Source organism: Chamaea fasciata, unplaced genomic scaffold (genome assembly GCF_029207755.1).
Source record: "Chamaea fasciata isolate MVZ Bird 193981 ecotype frontalis unplaced genomic scaffold, bChaFas1.0.hap1 SCAF_4, whole genome shotgun sequence".
In the NCBI taxonomy this organism is placed as follows: domain Eukaryota; kingdom Metazoa; phylum Chordata; class Aves; order Passeriformes; family Sylviidae; genus Chamaea; species Chamaea fasciata.
In genome coordinates this window covers 1,045,474-1,069,411 of record NW_027094089.1, presented here as the reverse complement: position 1 = coordinate 1,069,411, position 23,938 = coordinate 1,045,474, and the positions used below count along the sequence as shown (strand labels likewise).

Sequence of the window (23,938 nt, the reverse complement as noted above, 5' to 3'; positions counted from 1 at the left end):
AGAGACTTTAAGTGCCCTCACGGCCAGCCTGCACGGGCTCTGCCATTCACACAGCCCAGCTCCTGGCAGGGAAAATAAAACCATTACACTGGGAAACCATGGCACAGGGAAAAACAAGGCTTGAAATGACTTTCACTACAAAATGACTGAAGCTGCCACTGCGTCGAGGAGGAAGCCATATACCGGTGTGGCAATGACACATATATCTCCTAGCTTGACAAAAATCCTCCTCTGCTTTACTGCTCTGCTGATTAAAGCAGTGACCTGAAGCAGGTTCACGAGCTGGGAGCCCAGCCAGGGCTGAGAGTCTGTGTTCCCCATCTGTGAGCAGGGCCTCACAGAGAGCACCCGTCATCCCAGAAGGGATATCAGCAGCAGCATCTGACTGACTCAGGGACACTTCAATTGAAAATTCTTATTTAAAATAAAAGTATAGTAAAAAGAAAAAAATCTTTGCGTGGCTTACGTATCTCAGACCTCTGCCCAAGGAGATAAATTGTCTCTGGCTATTTATGAGATACTCTAAAGCGTATTAAAAAATGATTTTTCAAATGCACTTTTTTTTTTCCCCCTTCAAAGATAGCTTTTTAAAATCTCTTCAAACATGTCATCTTGGAGTTTGAATTTATAAGCTTCAGAAGTGATAGTTAGACATACCAAGTAAGATATGAATAGTGCAAATACAATCCATAATTTACTTTTCATTTTTAGCAGCAGTGATCTATCTGATGTATTAGATAGACTGCAAACGTTCATGTCCGTGCATATGATAAGGTTTCAAAGGGCCAAACTAATCTGCAGTACTTAAATGCTCAAATTTAACAAGTTTTCTCCTGTATCCTGAAACTAATAGTAATTTTTTCCCTACTTACAACCAAAGCAGAAGACAACTCCTTACTGGTTCCACTTCCAGTGAAGGTAAATGCTTGTTTCTAATAAAATAGGAAAATTTCTGGGTTTTGTGAGGCACGTCCAAGTGAAAAGTGGGGAGTGTTTCCAATCCTGTTATTTAATTCAGAGTTTCCATCTCACAGGTTTAAGCCATGCTTAATGGGAAGGTTTCCACACCCATAACTTCATTTAATTCACCCTGGAAATCAGCATGAAACCACCCAGGTTTTGTTTTAGGATTGAAACAGCACCAAGAAAAAGGCGAACTGCATATTTATTCAGAGCAATACGTGAGCCTTCGCACAAACCACACGCAAACCCATTTCCAGGATCGAGTTTATACACCAACTAAGCAACATTTTCCAACTTGATAGGAATATCTAGAACCACCGCAGTGAAGTGTCTGGGACAGAAGCATCCCAAGGATGCACATGATCTGCCCAGGCTGCAGGTAAATGCTGTTAAGCAGAAGCCAGACACACCACAATCCTGCCTTGTTACATTTTCTGCTCAGTTTTATGGAACGTTTCCAGGCTGACCTTACCGAGTTGAACTGCTGCTGGAGCTTTTCGTTGGCATAGTTGATACAGAACTGTTCAAAGCTATTCACTTCAAAAGTTTCAAACCTGAAAAGCAATGAATAAATCAGCATTAGGCGCTGCTTTGTCTCAAAGGCTTTTTTCTTTTTTTTTTTTTTTTTTTTTCCCTTAATTTTTCCTGCAACTGTGTCATCAGTGTGATGGGGAACACCGGTTACTCAACAGTCTCTTCCATTCCTCCTATCCCAGATTACACTTTTTTTTCCCTCAAAACACCTCTGCTTGGCCCAGCTCAAGGGATTCAGGAGGTCCCTCCTGCTACACACGGATGAGACATTTGGCACGACTGCAGCTTCCTGCCCATCAGCTCTGTCTGAGAAAAGAAATGTAACTGCCTCTCCCGGGGAAAAATATTATGAAATATTAAGTCCAAATACATTCACCGCAAAGGTGATGAAGAAACAGTAGCTGCTGTCTTAAAAGACCCAGCATGCCAGTTTTAATGGAATTTAATAGAGCAGAAAAAGAAGGTATTAAATTTGTAATTATAGCTTCTGTACTGCATCCCTGTTAGCACAAAAATTAGACACACGTGAGTAAGCAACTTCTGGGAGGGAGAAGGGGGAAAAATGGTGATTTTCAGCTCCAGCACCACGTTCCTTAGAGGGACCTTGGTGCTGGACTCAGTGATCCACCTCTTCACCAGGACTTCCACAGCTCCCCACGCCAAAACATTATCCTACCCTGCCACAGATCAGCACCAAAACAGGCCCAAAAATAGCTTCTTTGTCACAATTAGAAAGGAAAAAAATATGCAGTTTTAGTAGGACAAACCACAGGTAAGGAGCAGGGAGCCAGCAGAGCCCCTGAGGCTGAAGCACACAACATCCAGGGTCAGCACAGGGAGCCAGGCTTGCTCTTAAAACCCAAAGAGGGTATTTTGAGCTACCCACTGGGAATTATGTGTTTTATATTTCTATTTTTAAGGCACAGTTGGAAGGGGGAAGGGAAAAAAAAAAAAAAAGGTCTTTGACACATTAAGGATTAAACCAAGGGGAGAAGTGGGAAGGCTTCCTGTGTTCAATGAGTAAGCTGCTGTAATGATAAATATGTGACTAAATAATTGTTAGGGTAATAGGCACTGTAGGAGCTGGCAGAACAGTCTTTAAACACTGAATAAATGAAGCCCTTTCTTTCCAACCTCTCTTCCTCAAAATAATCAGTACTTCTGCCACCTCCTGAGGATGCTGTTACCCAGGGGATGCAGTTACTCCATGGGTACTTCCAGGTGGCAATGCCATCACCACACAGCAGTGTCCCTGGGGAAACGCAACCCCAAATGGCAAAAGAAAAAGGGGAATGGGAGAAATGAGCTGGTTCTGTGCTTTTATCACCCCCACAGGCCCTGAGGAAACCTGGGACTGCTTTCCCTCTGCCAGCCCGGCACCTGGTGCCACCTGTGCCAAGCAGGGGAGGCTTAATCCATTCCCTTCCCAGAAACTGGGCTTCACGGCCTTCAGTGCAACAGAATCTGGTGCTTGGGACAACAAATGTTTACACTGAACACGTGGCCTGGCCTTCAGTGATGATTGTGTCCTTGGAGAGCTCCCAGTGTGCTCGATCCAGGTTGTGTGGCTGAGCAAACCGGGGCCCCTAGCTCTTGCAACTCAAGGAATGTGACATCCCAGGACTCTGGAAATACCCAGCTCTTGCAGGCTCATGATCACAGCAACGGGGCAAGAAAAGATTTAATTAAAACATAGATGGAGAGGCACAGTGAGCTAGGTGGAAGGCAACGAGGGCAGGAGTACATGAGGAAAAGAAATCAGAGTAGAAATTTCTCCCTTTGAGACACCAGATGTGATCCATCAACCCTCCCAGCGAGTACCAGCCGGGGGCAGAGCTGCTGTACAACTCCAGCTCCAAGGGAGATCTCACAAAGTTGCTAATTGAGGGACTCTACTAGCACAATTTGCTAATTGACAAAGCAGATTAGTCGCCAGCCCTGTGTGTGTGCTCACCAGGAGGCCCTACCTGCTCAGAGTGACTGCACTGAGGCAACATCCTGATGGGGAAAGCAAAACAGTGCCTGTCTGGTCTCCATGCATTTTAGTGCACTGTAATTTGGTGGAAAAAATAAGCATATTCACCACTCCTGCCCATCGCTGTGGCTCCCTGGAAGGCACATCCAGCCTGGGGACAGCTCTTGTAAGTAGATTTTCAAGGGGAAAATGCTGTATTTTGGTTTCTCTGCTGCTTCGCATTCTGCTGTGTGACTGATCTCTCCTAAGTCCTCTGCAGCACCAAGGCTTGTATTAAAATATTTAAACTTCATGAATAAGTCCAGCACGCAGCTGGTCTCTTGGGTGTTCACACTTCACATGGCAAACAAGAGGGGGAACAAACTTGTCCCCACCAAGTCCAGGAGTGCCACAAGAATCCACTCTTCTGACTGACTTCAGTATTAGTGCTACAGCAAATAACACCATTTCAATAAATACAGAAAGGCTTTCAATGCTGCATCCTCTCACCTCAGTGCTGACAGAGAAGGATGCAAAGTCAAGCACAAGAAATTTGGAAGAAAAACCCTACAGCTTCTGCACCCTCTGTTTGGATCCCATCCCTAGAAATCCCAGCCACAGGGACAGTCCTCCCCCAGGAGCACCAGGACAGGGAAGCTCTGAGGATGTCAAGGATGTGCTGTGAAGCTGGCTGCAGCCTCCCTGCCTTTCCAGCTCAATCCCTCTCTCAAAGGAAAGGAAAAAACAACATCCATTGGGGACAAAAAAAATCTGATGGTCAGAAAAATGCATTAAAAACTCAAAAAACACATGAGTTAGAAGAACCAAACCACTATAAAGTTCAGCAGAGTCAGGCTACCATCACCCATACTCCCCACATTGTTAATTACTCAGCATTTAGAGAGCAATACCCATTTACGAAAGGGATTTATGGTCATTTTAGGACACCAGACTGCCACAAGCATTTCAGTCAAGAACATGGACACCTTTCCCTGCAAATCTGCCTCTTCAGTAGGACCTGCAGGTCCTTGGGGAAAAACCCTGCTGGTGCCACCAGGGCTGTGAAAGCATCTGCTGGCCCATGCACTGGACGTGATGCACGGACTGGCAGTTGAAGGAGGTTTTTCATCAACACTAACAGATTTTCAAGACCAGCTTAATCTTTCATGAGCCTTATCCTCAAGTCTCCCTTCATTCAGACTTCTGGAAGTCTGATCCTCCAACTCAGGCACACAGTTTTCTGTATGGACCCACCATCACCCACAGGGCTCCATCTCAAACCTTTATTTGCCATACTCCAGCCTGCAGAAATTTCTGGGTTTTAAGGACTGAGATAGGAAACAGCTTCTCTATCTTATACAGTCTCTGAACCAGACTGTGCCCATATTTAAGACCTTCCCAAGAGAATCCAGAAACCTGCAAACCAGAGAGAACAACCTCATCACCTCAAGCTATCCCACTGAAATCCCAAACCACGCAGAACTGTATTGTTACCATCCTTGACAGCAGCGTTCTTGCAAACCTTCCCATGTGACAGCAGTTATTGATGGAGATCAGCAGCCAGTGGGGCAGCACTAGTGCTCCAGCACTTTCTGAAATCCTTTCTGCTGCTGGGGTTGTCCAAATGTCAAAACCAACTTCCCAAACACCAGCAGCTGTAGAAACCTCGTGGGAGGGTTTATACACAATTCCAGCAATTGTGTAGGTGTTACAGCCCTAAAGTCACTCTGCTCTTTTATTCTGATCCAGAACTGCTTTGGCAGGGTTTCATTCTGAACTTGAGGTTCTCCTGGAGCTGACAGACCTTCAGAGGACACAGGATTTGGGACCAAGCAAGCACAGCCACTGCCCTGGGTTAGGGACTGGTTCCTGGAGCAGCTGCAACTTGTCCATTCCACCTTGCCCTCTGAAACAGGAGCAGTTCAGCACCCTAATGTGTTAAGGGAGAGCAGCAGGCCACTGCTGTCCCACTGAGAACCACAGAATCCCAGAACAGCTCTGGGCTGCAAGGGACCTTTTAAGGTCATCCAGTCCCCACATGCAGGGACACCTTCCACTGTCCCAGGTGCCATCCAATCTGGGCTTGCATGAACCTGCTGCATGGGCCTGTCCGGGCCACCTGGGAATTCCCTCTTGCCCTTGCTGCCCAGAGACACACAACAAAAAACTGGCGTTGAAAAAATGGAGGGTAAAACCCAAACCCACAAGACTGCCTTCCTTTTCCAGCCCACAACTGACAGAAACCCTTCCTTTCTCTTTCATTTTCTGCTTCTTTGCAGCACTTCAGCTCAAATGAACTCAGACAACTCTCACATCCCTCTTCTATCACCACTCAAGTGCCAGGATGACAAACCAGGCAGTAAGGGGTACCCAGAACAATTTTAAAGTGGCTCATTGCCCCTGAGGGTGCAGGCTGCAAGACTTGCAAGAGCTTTTTGCACCTTACATCTCCACCAGAGATTGCCAAGCTCCTCTGAAAGCTCTCACTGCACCAGGACCCTGCAGCAGCAGCTTCACAGATGAAGTAAAGCAGTGTCCTCAAACCCCACAGCAAGATGAGGCAGTCTTTGGTGTCCACAGCAGCACCTTTACCTCAGCTCATCTTTAAGGCTATTTTAAACAGCACAGGAGACAGAAACCCCAGATGGGAAGGGCGTGGGAGGCAAATCCCAGAACCCAGGGCTCACACAGACCCGCATGCACCGTTTTGTGCTGAAGGCTCCACACTCTGAAGGAGCATCAAAACTGCAAACTACACGGTAGTTTTTTGTTCCTTTCTATATTCCCATCACCTGCCACCAGCCAAAGCAGTGTGTGCTCTGCAAGAAGGGGAAGACAAATTGTAAAGGACTCATGGAGTGTTGGAATTCTGGAAACATAGATTTTAAGATTTTAGTTTCCACTAGTATATGTCAAGCAATATGGAGGATTTTGGGCATTGTCCAAGTCCTTCTTCTTCACCATCTTCTTCCTCCTTCTCCATGGGTTTGGGTGGTTTTCTGTAGCTCGGTGAAAAATGTCCACATTGCGGGCCTTGGGTGGTCATTATTGAGTCAGAAATATAAATAATATAGGTGTCACCTCATTACTGGGTGATTAGCACTTAAACAACCTTGGAAAGAGTTAGAGATACTTCATTTTACCTTCATTTTCTAACTTGCTAGTTAGAACTCACAGGTCATGAGACTAACATAGGTAAGAAATAACAAACACTGAGTCCAAACACGAAACTGTGACTCCCGTGTATTAACCCCAGCTTTGGCAGGGAAGAAGAAGCCAGAACCATCACAACTGGAGCAGGCTGGAGAGCTGAGGAGGTGCCTACCCATAGATGTCGAGCACGCCGATGAAGGAGTGCTGCTTCACCGTGGTGTGCAGGGCCTTGTTGATGTGCTGCACAATCCAGTTGAAGAGCTGGGCGTAGATGTGCTTGGCCAGGGCGTTCCTGGCGTTCACCACCTGGTGCAGGGACATGCTCTTCACGTAGGTCTCGGCCGTGGTGACCAGCTTGCGGTGACAGAGCCAGTGCTGCATCTGGCTGTGCTCCACGCCCAGCAGGCTGCAGAAGTTGCTCAGGTGCTCGTCCTCGCTCTGGGAGGGGGGGACCAGAAGCAAAGTCAGTGTCTTGAATCGCAATGCGATATATATAGCTAAAAGCATGCATTCTATTCCCAATCTGCTGAAACCAGTTGAAGAGGTGTTTTTTATTTATCTCATAACTCCAGGGGGGAAGGGGGCAGGCGGCTTTCTGTTAATGGGCCAGCAGGAGCAATGCTCCTTATCTCCAAATTATCTCCAAAACCAGGTGGAGCAATGTTCCTTATCTCTTACACAACCCATCCTCCTTCCGGGGGATATCTGCTGTTAATGGGCCATCGAGGCTCACTGCATGGCTGATACATCATCCCATTGGGAGATGCTCCACCCAGAGGGAGGACCCCAGAATTCCCACCTGGATAAAAACTGAGACTCAGACCAGCAGTGCAGCCTGTTTTTTTCCCACTGGATTTCCCAGAGGAAGATCAGTCCCATCTCACCAACACTGGACCCTTCTACAGGATCATCTCTACTCCAACAGAACCACATCTGTCACTCTAGCAGGATTTATTTGGACTGCTTCCTGCACCCTGATGAACAGGGTGTCAGGTTATATTCTGACTCTGTCAGGGTTTCTAGGGTTTTTGTTCGCTTGGGTTTTTGGGGGTTTTTTGTACTACTACATTTGTATTATTTAATATTCCTAGTAAATAACTGTTATTCCTATTCCCATATCTTTGCCTGAAAGCCTCTAATTGCAAAATTGTAATAATTTGGAGGGAGGGGGTTTACATTCTCCATTCCAAGAGAAGCCCCAGCTTTCCCTGGCAGACACCTGTCTCTCCAAACCAAGGCAGTCAGCAGGTTGGTGACACCCCAAACTGGCAGTTTTACACCCAAGTTCACAGATCTGCACAAGGAATGTCAGCTTTTTTGTAACTATCTAGTGAGAGCTGTGTCCCTCTGTGGGGGACAGGAAAGCAGTGACACCCATCCAGCTGTGCCAGTCCTCACAGGTGGGGTGGGACAGCTCTGGAGCTCTGTATGGTGGCACCAAGGCTTGGCCCTGCTCTGGTTATCCTTGAGCTCTCAGCTTTCACAAGGAGCAGATTTCCACAGGAAAAAGAATTCTCCACCTCACTCCTCCTTGAGCTGCAACTGCACTCTCCCCCAGAGCAACCCTGGTTATGCCTCAGCCTAAAGCTTAGGTTATGCTGTGACACCATGCCTTTTACAAAACAACTTCATCCTGAATAATAAAGTTATAAATCGCGCATTACCAGAAGGGCTTAGGCTTGGCACAATTAATAAAATGAAACATGAACTTCATTTTCTTTAGTGCAATGTATTTCCACCCCCACCCGCTCTGAAATTAAGACAAAGCAGTTCTGACTCTCTATCACGGTCAGATAGCAGGCACTGCCTTTTGGAAAATGAGAAACCAATTTCCCCTTCCTCTGTGTAATAATACATATCTGTTGGAAGTAAATTGTTTACAGTTAGGTAAGTGTACTTAGAAATGCTGAATAGAGGCTGGGATGCAGAAAAAAAAGTGCATTTTACAAGAATTCTAGGATGTTTCATTGCTACAATACCTTTTTGACCACAAAGTCAAGGTTGTACCAGAACTGATTTCATACCTTGCAATTACATTTGAAGGTAATTAAACAACATGAACTTCATTAACAGAACTCAACATTGTTGAAGCAGGCGGCTTTCACATATCCATGTTGCCAAGTATCGAGTAAATTACCCCCAGCATCTCACTCACTGAACACCACATTATCTCAAGGGTAACACTAAAAGTGTGTGTAGAACCCTTTTAATACTCTAATTAGGAACAAATGACCCAGCCTGGGATGCAATGATAATTTACAGGACAGTATTTTCCATATAATTGCTTTACTTTTCCCCACCTCTGAACAAACACAGAAACAGAAAAAAGCGCCTCTAAGGCACCTTTAGTGTTACTTCTTTTTGCTAATTAACTATGCAGTGCTCCTTTGGCCACGTTACAAGCAGCAGCTCCGTGGCTTTGCCTGGAGGAAAGTGGTAATAAAGCATCACACCTTGTGCTGGTGTCACCATCAGTGTCACAAGTCCCCAAGACCCTGCACTGGGCGTTCTGAGGGAGCAGGAGGAGTTAAAGGTGGGTGGGGATGTAAGGGATGTAAGCAATCTTTTGAACAATCTTGATCGCAGGCTGGCTAAAGAGGAGGAATAATGCATTATTTCCCAGGACAAACAAAGCAAGTAGGAACTTCTGATTTTCTTTTTTTTTTTTTTTTTTAATGTGTGTTTACAAAAAAAAGGCCAAGAAAACCAGGAGGAAAAGGGCTTTCTACCAAAGGGCACTGCTGTGAAGCTCAACACATGAACACGGGCTGACTGCTGAGCACACCAAACTCCCCACGTGCCCCCCTCCTGAGGGTGACCTACCGACACACTGCAGACTTCCCCGTCTCGTTCCCCTTGGATTTCCAAGTTCCCCAGGTGCAGAATGGCAGCAATTATCCTAAAAATGGTCATCTGATGAGACTCCTTCACTCCTGCGGGAACAATCGACAGCTGATTGTCGCAGCGGAAAATGAAACGCGATTTTAAGTTTATTTGAAGGTGCTAGCAGTGTTTGATTTCCTTCCAAGGCAATTGGTTTTCAGAATCATGGGGCTTCTTCCAATAAATACACCATAAAGTCTCAACTTTAACATGGATGGGCTTAATACACACAAACCCAAGGCTGCTGCTCCACAGTGATCAAACAGGATCAGAGTTATAGGGGCTCTGCAGCTTCCACAGAACAAGGAGTTGTTTGTCTGTCATCGCAGTCTGCTGACAACCAAAGCACAGAAATTACAACTTACTGCCCACGTCCCACAAAAAGAAGGGAAAATTAAAGCCCTGCATAAGGCCTCCACACTGGTGGCACAGCTAGATGCAGTGAGGAGGTGACGGGAGCTCTCTCTTACTGTCCCCAGTGTCTCAACAAGAGCAATGTGCTGTGGGTCTTCACTGGGGGTGTAAGATGCTATTGCTTTATATATTTTATTTATATATTGCTTTATCTATTTACAGGCATTCCCAGCAGGAGCTCTGCTCAGCAGCAGCCTGCACATGGCCTTCTTGCTGTATCTTGCATTTCTTTAACATCCCAGCTGGGTTTCTGTGTCCCTTTTGTGCTCAGGGACGGTGCCCTAATTACCCACCCAAGGTCTGAGACATCACCTGCTGGTTTCTGAATTATCCAGAGCTTCCCTTTCTCTCTCTCTCGGGACTCTCCTGTTATCAGCGCAGTGAGAAATGTTTCAAGGTTACTAAAAGGAGCAATGCTCTGCTCTTGCTTGGAACTCCTAACTGGAGTTAAGCTCGGCTAAGACTGGGGATTTGCAGACCAATTTGACCTCTTGCTACACACAAAAAGGCAAGACTGGAAACCGTAGTAGTAATTTCACCAGGCCCTGAACAGAAGCAGAGTTGGGAAACACTGAAGGAAAATGAGGAAAAGCAGAGACGGAGGAGCACGTGAAGAACAGAAAATCCTCACCAGACTGGCCCCAGAGGAAGATGCTCTCACAGGGCTTCCCAGGGACCAGCAAGGAGACAGGGGAGCTGCCTGGGGAGCCAGAGAAGAGCACAAAAGAGAGACTGCACATGCCAAGGGGGTGGGGAGAGAGTTCCCTGGGGATTACAATCCTGTGGGAAAGTTTGGAGCAACCAAGAATCGTATCTTTTGAGCAGTTAACAGAAGTCACACAAGCTGAACAAGAGGAGGGTAAAGACAAGACCCCAAAGGGAAAGAGATGACGCCCATCTAAAACACAAAGAGGACATATTTTGGGGAAACAATTGCAGTTCTACAGCTCTCAGTGAGTCCCCACACTCACTGCAGGCACGGCTGGTCGGGGGATTTCACAGGCAACTGTGAATATCACGAGCTCCTCTCCCAGCCTGTGAAATGCAACCAAGAGGCGCCGAGACTGACCAAGATCTATAAACTTGGTTTTAGATAAATACAAATAAACTGGGCAACTCTGCCCTTCCAGGTTGTTTTTCCTTTTGAAGGGCCCTGCTGCAGGCAGGGTACAGCTCTGCTCCCCTGCTGCCTGCACGGGGCCTGGACAGAGCCACAGCTTCTGCAGCTGCCATGTAGATGTGGACTCTGCACAGCAGGGATGTACTCAGTTCATTATTTCCAGGAATCAGCTACTCGGTACAACGCTGTGATCCAAGAAGTGACATCACCCTCAACCACAACATAGACTGAACTGCAGAGTAATAGCTCTTTTCCTGCTTGTAAACAGGATAAAAAATAGCAAGTCAATACTGCAGCCCTGCTTTGACTTCAGAATGGTTTAAGCTTCTCTTAAATTCTGCCTCCTTCTCCATTTCACTGCTGCCTCACAGACAGCTGCTGGAAACACTTCTGTAGCTCCTACTAAAGAGCAAAGTGAAGCCAAGTAGGTCAACAGGAACGTTATAATTCAGGCAAAACACTGAAAACAATTGCAGGAGACTTCTGCGGAGAAGAACAAGCAGAGCAACCCCTTACCGAGCAGGGTGAAGGCATGCCTGGTTTTCTCAAAGTCATCAGCATCGTCCACACCATCGATGGACCTGTCACCTCCCTGAGAAGTGTAGAAAAAGTCTTCAGCACATGCTAGGAGACAAGAAAGAGAAGAAATACATCAGCAAGCAGTGCTTCCCCCCCTGCAGCCACTGCCCAGAACTTGCACTGGGGTGCTCCCTGTCCCCCACCCCTGAAGGCCACCTGCGTCCTCTAAACCACAGTTTGCTCTGGGATGGATGGAGTAGAATCTTGGGAAGTGGCTGTAGCTGCTTCCTTCAGTGATGAAACCTCTTTTCCATGCACAGCAAGTTCAGCCAAGGCAGTGCTGTAGTGTATTTGGGATTCTAACAACAGCTCCAGCACACGGAGGAAGACCATTTCAATTACTGAGGTGACTGCTTTCAGCACCTCCTCATCCCATTTTACACATCCGTGAGTGATTCAGGTACTTTAACACCTTTTCTACACAAAGCCTTAATCCTTGGGAGCAAAGGGAATGGAGAATGGCTCGAGGTGCCTGCATTACGCCACTTGAACATCTGCGCTTTAGCAAAGTTACTCCAGCATGACACCAATGAATCCTGTGGAGGCTGAGAGGCATTTCCAATGCAAATGCACCAAAGAAGAGACTGCAGGATTTGTGTCCACTTAAGAAAGCTGCACATGTAATCCCCCTATTTAAAACAAGGCCCCACATGAAGCCCAGAGCAGCACAGTGTGTGCCCAGGGCTGCTGGCTGAGCCCTGGCAGAGCCAGAGCTTGTCCCCTGCCAGGGCTGGGACAGCCTCCCCACCCCACCCAGAATCAGCTCTCAGCAACAGCCTCAGCCTGTTTTGAACTGAGTAGGAGTCATTTGCCAAAACCCACTCATTAACACGGACAAACATGTTTCCCAAGCATCATGAATATAGAGAAAAAGCCTACTGTGTTCCACGCCAGCCTAGCTGTAACCTTTAAAATCATTGCAATCTGCACATTTCCTGACTCAAATTGCCACCAGAAGCTCCCCATCCCCTCCCAGGCCTCCCACAGGCTTCTGCATTAGCTGTGCTTTCAGGCTGTAAAGAAAAACACTTAATTCTTTTTGGCATACAAAGCCTTGCGACCCGGAGATTTAGGTAATTCCACTCAGTGGCATCAGGAATAAGGGGCAGGAAATGCTGGTCGGGGTCAGGCAGACAATGCCCCTCCTGGTCCTCCAGCACAACAGGAGCTCACCCAGCCCACGGTGGAGCACATCACACTCACAGCCTGATGCTGCTGCACGCTGCCCAGAGAGATGCAGCCAGGGCATCTGGTGGTGGCTGATGGGATCAGGACATCAGCTTTCAATTCCAAACATTCCCACTGGGATCTGTTTCAGCCTCAAGTCATCCCTGGCACAACTGACTTCAATCTGCACATTTCAAGATCTCCGTAATTATTTTAACCACGCAAACCCTTTGATTCATTGCAAACAAATAAAACACATTCCCGCCTTGCACCACTGCCCGGGCATCATTAGGCTAGACACCACACTTCAAAAGGCACTTGCATTGCACATCACCATTTAAAGTCAAATATTTACTTTCTGGTTTAAAATTAAGCCTCCAGGATCACTCTGAACGAAGCCAAACGCTGGTTTGCTCTGCTGGGCTCATGTATGTTTAGAGACTGTTTTTGTTTTCCAGCATATTGCAACATAAAAGGAAGTAATAACAATTCTCTGCATGTGCAAGACCCAAAGGAGAAGCAATAGCTCCTGTTTTTTTAGATGGAAAAATACACATCCTCCTCCATGAGTAATAAAAAGTGGATTTTCACATCAAGACACCTCTTGTTTTGTACAAGCCTTGGGAAGACAAGATTGACAGGCAAGTACAGCTCACACGGGGAAATAAATCTGAGTTCTGACTAGTCATTTTCTTTGCAGGCCATTAAATCGAAGGCACAGCTGGAAATGAAAAACATCACTCGGAAGAAAGAAAAGTAAGTGAATTGTGCACCTCTGCACCCACAGACCTCTGCCCAGCACCAGCAACCCCAAAGGCCAAGGCAGAGCCTGTGTCACACCAACAGGAGCAGCTCACAGACCCACACCTCTGACCCCACCCAGCCTGTGAGCAGCGCCACATCTGACAGCCAACAAAACACTTTGGGGAGGTTTTTGGGTTTTTTTTTCAGCTAATGCAAGGTGAGAGGGCAGGAAACACCAAGGACACACACCTCCACCTTTGGAAAGAACTGCTTCTATTCCATAACCATGATGGGCACCTGTGCGTGCTGTGACACAGCAAATGCAAAGTGCCACGGAGAGCAGCTGGAGACTGACAGGCACTGGCACCAAATTTTGATTAGAAATGACCCAAGAAGGCTTCCCTGCAGGCTTAGTGGCCCTGGCACCCAGTCCTCCTGCACTGCCAGCTGTTACCATTACATATTCAGCCCTGAGATGCTGAAGTTGAAAGCCACAGTCACAACAGCACAAACATGTCCTGGGTGATGCACCAGCAAAGCCCTCTCAGCCTCCACTCCTACCAGCCACCACAAACACAGATGATGCTTTTAGAGGACTGTGATGAGTAAGACCAGTATTTCCTCTGATCCACATGTTCCCAAGGAGAGAGCAGTGGTTTCACAGCTGGAGCTCTCACACGTCAACCGATCTCCCAGACGGAGCTGAAATAATTTGTGTCTGAATCTTAAGATGCCAGCAGACATCACCGTTACCCAGGGTGTGTTTTTAAAAATTAAGCACACAACCACGGAGGAAACTCTTGAAAGTGGTCGAAGTGATGTGCTCTGTGTGGGCAACGTGCCTACAGTGACCCAAAAGGTCATTAAGAGAAGCTCAGAATTACGTAGAAACTGAAAGCCCTTCTCTTCATCTGCTATTCCACTTTAGTGTGGATGGCAACTTCTGCACGACCCTGTGTTGGGACCAGAATATGCCTTGCTCACTAATAGGTAAAAAGCCTGGTTTAAACCTGGCTTTTCGCTCTAAGCAACAGCAAATATGGAAGATAAAAGGATAATTAAAATTCATCCCTGCACCATCTGCCGCAAGTGCAAACCCTTTGAATCAGGTGTTCTACAGAGATTTTGCTGCAAATCCTGGGGAAAAAACCCAACCCATTCCAGGAGTTAGCCATTAAAAAAAAAAAAACCATAATGAATTCAAAGGACACAACCACTCCTGCCACGAGGCTGACCAGATCAGCCCACACTCACATCTGAATTAAAATACACACCTTATGCAAGGTTGGTACAGTATTAACATGACCTCCGTGCATCAGCTGGCATGTACCTCAGCAGTGTAGTTTCACTGCACCTCTTCTGCCAATTTTTTACAAAATCATGGAGTCACAAACTGGTTTGGGTTGGAAGGGACCTCAAAGTGACACCTTCCACTATCCCAAGGTGCTCCAAGCCCCCTCCAACCCACTTCCAGACACTGCCAGGGATCCAGGGGCAGCCACAGCTTCTCTGGGCACCCTGTGCCAGGGCCTCCCCACCCTCACCTGAGCTGCCACATTATCCCAGGTGATGGGGTGAGCACAGCTGTGCTCCACCCAGCAGCAGAAGCCCTTCAACCTCACCTCCCTCCCCTGCTCCTGGGCACGCAGGACCTGCATTTCTGACCCCACCAGGTTCCCCTGCTGCCCTGAGAGGCAGGCAGCAGCCAGCAGTGCAGAGGGATGTGCCAGCACTTACTGAGTCCAAGGTCCTTGAATTCTGGGAGGCTTGAGGAGGCGCAGAGCTGATAGAAGATGTGGTAGTTGCGCTCGTCCTCTGCCTGCGGGGAAACGCCGAGTTACCAGAGGCACAGAGAGGTCACTGCAGTGCCCCCACCCTCACACTGGTGACCCCGAGCCCAGGGCCACCCTGCTTCCCGCCACCGAGACCCTGTCAGTGACACCAGCACAAGGACATTTTCCCTGCCACCTGGGAGAAAGGAGGTGCCCAGCCTGACCAACACACGTTGCCTACCTGGCAATGGAAGTAAATAATTCTGTATTACCTTCCACATCTTATCCCTCTCTGGAATAGCCGGGATAGATGAGGCAGCAAGCACCGAGGTGCAAACACACAGTAATATAGAAGGAGGTGGTTTACTCTTCACGGCTTCTCAAAGTTGTCAGTTTTTTTACGATTTTTATAGTTGGGGCGCTCTTTTTTTTTTTTTTGTAAGGACAACATTTTTGCAGCAGCTTCTGATCTACGTCCCAAGCAGAAACCAAGAAAGCCTCCCCTAAGCCTGCACAAGAAACCCAAGGGATGTGCTGCGGCAGAGACATCAGCCTTCTCAGCCCCTCTCCTGCCCCATCCTCACCTTCAAAACTGAACACTGCCGCTTGCAATCTGCTCTCCCTGGCTTTTCACCTAACAAGTCTCCCAGGTACACCTTAGCCCAGGACAAGGGTCAAAAGGCTGGAATCATAGAGACCTCCAAGACTGAGTCCAAAAGACACATCTGGAAGCTGTGTCCACCAAGAAAGCGACAGGACAAGAGGAAATAGCCTCAAGATGTCCCAGGGGAGGTTTATGTTGGATATTAGGGACAATTTCTTCATGGAAAGGGCTGTCCAGCCCTGGCACAGCTGCCCAGGACAGTGGTGGAGTCCCCACCCCCGGAGGGGTTTAAAAGCCATGTGGAGGCAGCACTTGGGGATACGATCAGAAGGAAGACGGAGAGAAACTTTGTACAAGAGCATGGAGGGACAGGATAAGCAGCAATGGCTTCCCATTGGCAGAAGGTAGGTTTAGATATTGGGGTGAAATTCCTGGCTGGGAGGGTGGGGAAGCCCTGGCACAGGGTGCCCAGAGCAGCTGTGGCTGCCCCTGCATCCCTGGCAGTGTCCAAGGCCAGGCTGGATGGGGCTTGGAGCAGCCTGGGACAGTGGAAGGTGTCCCTGTCCATGGCAGGGGGTGGAATGAGGTGATCTTTAAGATCCCTTCCAGCCCCAATCATTCCACGATGATGATTCTGGGAGAACAGTTGGATCTGGTGGTCTTAAAGACCACTTCCAACCTAAATGATTCTGTGGTTTTACTTGTAAAGAATTTTTTTAAGGTTTTTTTTTTTAGTCCATGGAAAAGACCCAGACTATTGAATTCCTGGAATCCAGCACCCAGAAGAGAAAAAAAAAAAAAAAGGAAAAAAGTCCCACAACTCCTCACCTGAAATACAACCCGAGATTTTTCCAGCAGATACGTCCTCATGTTGGCACCAATGATGTGGTATCTTTTATCAAAGCCAATCTGAATGTACTTCCCAAAGCGGCTGCTGTTGTCATTCCTCGTTGTTTTAGCATTTCCAATGGCCTGCATAAAACAAACAAAATTAAACATTAAACTTTAATTGCATTTCTGAAATTTTTTTAAACACTTGGATTTGCAATCAGTTTCATGTCAACAGCCACAGGAGGATTTGAGGAAAACCCCTTGCCAGATGCAGAAGGCAGAGGAACAATGCGACTTTGGGGAGGACTCTTCACTGAAAATGTGGTGTCTCCAGGGGTTTTATGAAAGAAAAATGTACACAAACAGCAACGAGTATTTGTACAGCAATCATCTACATCCCAAAAGCCTCAAAATTCGTGTTCTGCCCTATGGGATGCCCCCACCTTTGTTCAGAGTCAACACCAGCAGCTTCCCTGGATGGGCTTCCTTCCCCCACAAGCACATTTAACTCGGGGTTTTTCTGCAAACCAGGCAGTTTTCTTTTATGTTTTTTTCTGCATAGGCAATGTTCTCATCAATTTCCAATAAAGACAGGCAGGTTTCCTGCCCTCAGCACTTAGAAATTACAGCCAGAACAGAACACAGGCAGGAAAATTAGAGCAATAAAATTCTGGGGTCATACAGAAGAATAGTGTGCACTATCAATTTTTTTTTTTTTTCTTGGATGGCTTTAAGTGCCCTCTGGTATTGCAGCTACATTTCACTGAGGCAGGGGAGATGGGTGAGGAAAGCAGTTAAGCCAGCACATTTACCAGGGGTAAACCTGCAGGAAACCAGTCAGTTTCCCCCATCAGCAACACGGCTGCTGGTTTTTCTTACTGATGACCTGCACCACCACTGCTCTGGGCACTGGTGCTCACCCCCATGGGGCAGCAGGGTGTCAGACCACACGTGCTGCCTGGCCAGGCTGCTTCTCACCCTGGATCAGCCACCACCTCTCTGTCTCTCAGACAATTTGGCACGAGGCACCGTGATGGGAAGCCTCCCCAAAGGCTGAGCCAAGCCTAAGGTTAAGCACTGGACAGCACCACTCTCCACTGAACCAGCACTGCTGGCTCCTGCCTCAAAAAGAGAGTCACACAAGTCTGAATTGCCTCATGGACTTTGGAAATGCCCAAATCAACTGAAGGCACTCCGTGACTCCAAAATCTGTTTGGAAAACGAGATTTAGGCACTGAAAACATTTGTTTTCAGCATCTGGCTTCAGTGAAAGGAAAAAAAGATGCTTTTTCCCTTTCTTTTGTATTTATAAGAAGAATTTTTTTTCCTTCAGAGCAGGGATTTCCCTGCAATGAGACTCATTATTCCCCTACCACAGATCAATTAGGTTGGAAAACCCATCCCAGATCATGAAATCCAAGCTGTCACCCAATGCCCACCGTGTTATCAGCCCAGAGCACTCAGTGCCACATCCAGGCCTTTCTTGGACATCTTCCAGGCACGTGGATTCCAACACCTCCCTGGGAAGCCCCTTCCAATTCCTGACCACCCTTTCCATAAAGAAATTCCTTCTAATGTCCAGCCTAAACCTGCCCTGGCACAGCTTAAGACTGTGCCTTTTTGTCCTGTTGCTATTGCTTAGGGGAAGATGCTGGCACGAGATTGATAGTAACAGAAAACTAAAAAAAAATAGAAATTAATTTAAACATCTCAAATAGACAAATCCCTTTCTTTTCTATCCCATGTTTGTATAACAAAAGAAGGAGATTAGGGGGCACCATGCAGCGACAAAGGAGGAAGAAGATGATAAAACACTAACAGTGCCAGCTGCACTGCTTGGGCTCTCCACTCTGGAGCCCCATCAAAGCCCAGCTCCTGGAGATGTGCTGGGGGTGCTCAGGCTCAGCTTTAAGACCATCAAATCCAGGTGCAATTGGGGTGGTCTAAATGGAGGCTGTCAATGCATTTCTGCATTTCCTCCCAGCTCCAGGATGCTGTTGTGCTGTGAATCAGATCTGTCCCGCAAGTCCCCGGGAGTTCTTACTGTACTCGTGACTCAGGGAGAGAGAGGAGAGAGTTAGGGAGAGACAGAGTGATCAGTGCAAGCAGGACAAAGGACAGGGAGCAGGTTTTACCTCCATGATGGGGCTGGAGGCCAGGACTTTGGCTTCGATGTTGGTCTCGCTGGCGGAGCCCCCGACGGTGGCGAAGAAGCGCATGGCGTACTTGGCAGAGACCGTCTTGCCCGCCCCCGACTCCCCGCTCACGATGATGGACTGGTTCTTCTCATCCCTGGGGAGCCAGAGCAGCGAAGTTAACAAAAGCTAAAATTCTCTAAGCTAGTCCATTTCCTTGTCAGCTGTCTGTGCCCCCTTCGCAGGTCCCTCACGCTGTCGCCACCTACGTTACAGACGCCGGGTTTCTTCTGGACCGCGAAAGTGACAGTGAGTAACACACAACTGTGGCATTTCCCAGAGAAAACACAAAGGACACTGAGCACCTCCGGAACATCTCCAGAGCCCTGCAGAGACAGCAGGAGCAGAGCCCTTGCATGAAGCACTGCTGCTTCCTTCATCCTGAGACTCTGGGAAGCCTATTTCTCACACACCACAACACCCAACCTCTGCCGCTGGATGTTTGTCTGGAGAACTATTAACAGACATTGGCTGAATATCAGCTCCTAATGCTGGATATTTAATTTTCCTCACCAGCTCCTTCACTCAAGCATTTGAGATTTTGCTCATTATAACACAATCAACTCGTGAAACCTGCTTTTAAAACACAGTTACCCACGAAGATCCCTCTACACTCAAAATACCTTAAAAATACTGAAGTTGTAAAATCAAGCATCCCATAATTGGGATACAGAAGAAATCACTTGATTCTCTATGCAATTACCTGAGTATCTGTATTTTCACACGACTCCCAGCATCTGGTTAAAACTTTGACAACAAAAAGCATGCCTGACATCAGACTCACTGCAGCAAACTCATCCCTAAATCATGTGACATTGTGAAGTCACTGATCTGAAGTGCAGAGGTGCTTCACCAGATACCTCCAGGGCACAGGACTTTGCATGCAGAACCTGAGGGTGCCCTACCTCGTGCAGCTCCGAGCCTTGCACAGAGCACAAACTCTTCCAAGTGCCTTTTTCCACTTGCAAAATTAATCATTCACACAAAACCCGTCGCACAAGTCACCATGAAATAGCCAGTCCTTCCCAGCACGGTACCCACCAGACACATCCCAGTAATTAATCTGTTTAACATGCTTGAGCTGCAAGGCAAAGAAAGGGCCAAGGCAGGAAGACGAGCTCATTTTCAGAACTACATCCCTCCAGGAAAAGATTTGCTGGCTCCAGGGCCAAGTGCCTCTGCTGCTGTGGGATTCGCTCCTCAGGGCATCATCAGCACACAGCAAACCCAGCACCTCTGCAATTTGGTTGCAGACTTTGGGAAGGGCAGAGTTTTCACTGCAGGATTTGCTATAAGCTGCCAAAATACCCAGGCTCTTGGGTAAGCTGTAGGGACATAATTGAGTGTGTTTTTAAGTAAGATGAACTTAAGCTTCCCCAGACTCTGCCCTGGCTTTCATGAATCACAGCTGAAAGCAGGCGCAGAAAATCCCACATACAAGTACAACAATATATTTATACCTCGCAGTTCTCTTGACATCAGGAAATACCATCAAAACACATTTCAATTTAAGATACTCCGTTCAAGTTTATACCAGATGAGGACAGAGGCTAAATGATTGCCATACACCACTTTTGCACTTCCAGCACAGACACACCCCACCATTACTTCCCTCCACTGTCAGGCACGAACATCTTAATTCCTTCTAGGCTCAAGGTAATTGGCTTGAGAAAAAAAACCTCAGCCAAGTCACGTGTAACATTCTGGTGTAAACCATGTCTTTGAGACGCTTTCAGCAGCAGCGGACTGACGAGAGAATTTCCAGCTCTCTCTGCTTTTCAGACATCAATTCACAAAGTGTATCTTAATCCCCCAGCCAGCTAGTTCTCCTGGGTACCAACCAACAGGAAGGCAAGAGGAGCTTCCAGCCACCCCAGCAACCAGGCAGCTGCGCAGAAACACGGGCTGTGAGTGGAGCATGCCCTCAGCCAGGCAGCCAACATCCCAGAGCCCGTGTTCCCGTGCTCCCAGTGACTCATCCAGGGTGGGGACAGCCTGGTATTGCTAAGTCACAGCGCCGTGCCCTCAGCAGGCCTTGGCAAAGCCACCGGGGCTCTCCCACAGCCAGCTGGCAGGATCCAGGCATGGGGCTGCCAATGTGCCAGCCTCACACCTTCGGACTTCCACAGGTGTGCAACAAACCTCTCCTGGCAGCACGAGCCACCAGGCGTGGGCAGCCAGCAGAGGAAAAACAGTGCCAGCGCCACAGAGGGGAAGGGAAACTCAGCACCAGCCCCAGAAGGGAGCTGGAAGAACCCACAGCAGCAGTTCCTGGAACAGCTGATGGCTCTCATGGTTTAGCTCTGACTGAACTCTGATTGAAGCTTCCCCCATGCTTTGATCATCTTCAGTCAGGTGGGTTCTCAGTCTCCCCTTCCAGGGAACAAGTGAAAGGAGGAGAGGAAATGGCCTCAAGCTGTGCCAGGGAAGGCTTAGATTGGGTATCTGGAAAAATTTCTTCATGGATGGGGCTGCCAAGCCCCAGCACAGCTGCTGAGAAGTGATGGAGTCCCCACGGCTGGAAGTGTTCAAACAAAGCGTGGATGTAGCACTTGAGGACATGGTTCTGGTGAACATGCTGGTGGTGCTGGCTGAAAGCTGGACTTGGTCTTAAAGGCCTTCTCCAGCCTTAATGGATCCATGGTTCAGTGACTGGTGGACAACCTCCTGCTGAGCTCCACGGTGAAATCCCACACTGGCCATCAGCAGGATCCAACAGACAGAACTCCTGTCGGCTGCCAAGAAAGGCGCAGAGAGAGGCTTTGGCATGGGCTGCAAGGGTGGATGAACAGGCTGTCCTTGGTCGGAGGTGAGGGAGAAGCAGAAGGGAGAGGTGACAACCAAAATCCCTGCAAAAGGAGCTCTGCAAATGCAAAGCTGGCAGGGCTTAGAGCTACACTCGCCTAAAAGTTACTTCAGAATTATTGTTTCCCACCCTGCCCTGCATGACAGGTATGGCCCGAGTGGCACATTTCAGATAACATTTCCCTGCCACTTTCCTCTTAAAGCCATAAGATAAAAGCTCCACCCGTCTGGGAGTGAGTCTTCAGCTAAATGAGGCCAAAATCTCAAAAGATGCATTACTTGGCATCCAGACAGCGCTGCTGCAAGGCAGTATCTGGTAACCCATTTTTTTTTATTTTCAACTTAAGATTCACAATTATGAGTTCTTGTTACCAATTTTGGCCTCCTTCATAACTTCTATTACCAGCTACTGGGGTGGGCCAGGCTGGGGAAGGCAGAGACCAGCCCACCTGAGGGCCCAGCCAAGGACCAACCCAGACCCACAGAGCCCCTGGGCTTCAGATCCCATCACAAAAATGCCTGTAAGTGCCATTCTGAGTGCTTTATGCTTCTGGCTCGTCTCTTTTTAAACAGACATTTGCCAAAAGACACTGAGCCGAGTGACAAAACCATGGCCAACACAATTTACTGCTACTGCAGCCACTCTGCCGGGTCCCATTTTCCCAGAGTTTCTCAAGAATTTGCCCTAATGGCTGATGTGCTGCAACATGAAATAGGGCAGGTGAGCTCTCTGTGGCACAAGAAACGTATGGATTATATCAGTAACATAAAATGAAAAGAAAGCTGCTCTTAGCAGGGCACTCAACCTCCTGCATTTGCAGTAATGTGTCTCTTCTGGGGTTTTTTTGGTGGATAATGCGTGTTCAGATATTCATTTTCCAACTTCAGGAATAAAAGCTTTAATGAATAAAAGCCTTCAGGAATAAAGGCTGAAGAGCCCTTCCCTTCTTCAGTGTACAAGTTAACCAACTGCTGGCGCCAGCAGGGCAAGATCGATGAACCCCACGGAGCAGCTGGCAGCAAACAGGATGCTCAGGCAGCAGAAATGGTTAAAGCCAGGCAGGAGGTGTTTGTGTTCAGTGTGGAATAAAAGACACCGAAATGTCTTACCACCATGCAGGCACAGTGTGCAACACGGCTGCTTAAAATACATTCAATTTTGGCAGTGCCAGCACAGGAGAAAATTATTGTTGAAAAGAACCTGGATAAAATGAAGCATTTATGGGCGAATGCTGCCTCTGCTGCAGCATGGCAGTACTGCCCCAGCTCCTCCTGGGGTTCAGGGGGCTCCTGTGCACCTCAGGGTTGCCACCACAGCTTTTTATGCTGCCACAAAGTGCACCAGGGCTCCTTTCCCCACGGCACATAGCTCACATGATGCTCAGGCTGGAAAACCAACACCACGATCTGAGCTACAGCCACCACCCATCAGAGAGGCAAACAAAACCACCAAGGGGCAGAAGTCCAAGCAGAACAAAACCCAGAATGGTTTCTTCAATGCAAGAGGCAAGAGCAGCTCCAGAGGTGCTTTGGAGGTGGGTAACACACCTTTTTGCAGGTATTTGCCATGTTAAGAGTAATGACCCTCAAGACCACATGCAGCAAGAGATGGGTGAGGTCTCCCGCCCAGTAAAACTAAGAGGGGAGTCGCTGGTGCTTTTACAACCCATGAAAAATATCACGGAATCATAGAAATGCTAGGGCTGGGAAGGACCTTTGAAGGCCACCTTTAAGTGAAGACCATGAGCAGGGACACCTTCCACTACTTCAGGTTGCTCCAAGCCCCATCCAACTCAGCCTTGGCCATTTCCAAGGATGAGGCAGCCACAGTGGCTCTGGGCAACCTGTAAAAATTCCCTCTTTCTGTCTACTCTAAAAGTCTAATAGATATCATTTTTTAAAGGCAACATCTAAAGGTGCTGCCCGAGGCAAACAAAAGGCAGTTGGATGTGAAAAGAAAGGGCACTTGCTGATTAGCACTGGCTGCTAATTACCAGCCTTTACATCAAGGGAACGTATTTCACTGCCTGTTTAAGCAGTCAGTCCTTCACCCCCAGCAAGGCAGAGAACACTGCTGCCCCTCAGAAGAGCCTCCAGACAGCCTGGAGAAGGTGTGGAGAAGCATCCACACACCTAGCTGCCCAGCTGGACACAGCTCTCCACTGCATCAGAGCAATCAGAGGTGTGGCACTGCTCAGCGTTTCCCTGTGCAGCTCCCAT

General features: G+C 47.9%; 1 protein-coding gene across 3 annotated transcripts in view; it reads right to left on the bottom strand.

The window, feature by feature from the left end:
* Positions 1-23,938, bottom strand: part of MYO5B (myosin VB) — a 148,011-nt gene that overhangs the window by 80,497 nt on the left and 43,576 nt on the right. For all 3 annotated transcript variants that reach the window (XM_066180696.1, XM_066180694.1, XM_066180695.1), the window contains exons 5-11: positions 18,854-19,010; positions 16,716-16,859; positions 15,249-15,330; positions 11,538-11,645; positions 9,428-9,537; positions 6,777-7,042; positions 1,436-1,517 (exon numbers count right to left, since the gene is read on the bottom strand). In XM_066180696.1, coding sequence (XP_066036793.1) covers positions 1,436-1,517; positions 6,777-7,042; positions 9,428-9,537; positions 11,538-11,645; positions 15,249-15,330; positions 16,716-16,859; positions 18,854-19,010 — 949 coding nt within the window. The remainder of the gene's footprint in view (positions 1-1,435; positions 1,518-6,776; positions 7,043-9,427; positions 9,538-11,537; positions 11,646-15,248; positions 15,331-16,715; positions 16,860-18,853; positions 19,011-23,938) is intronic.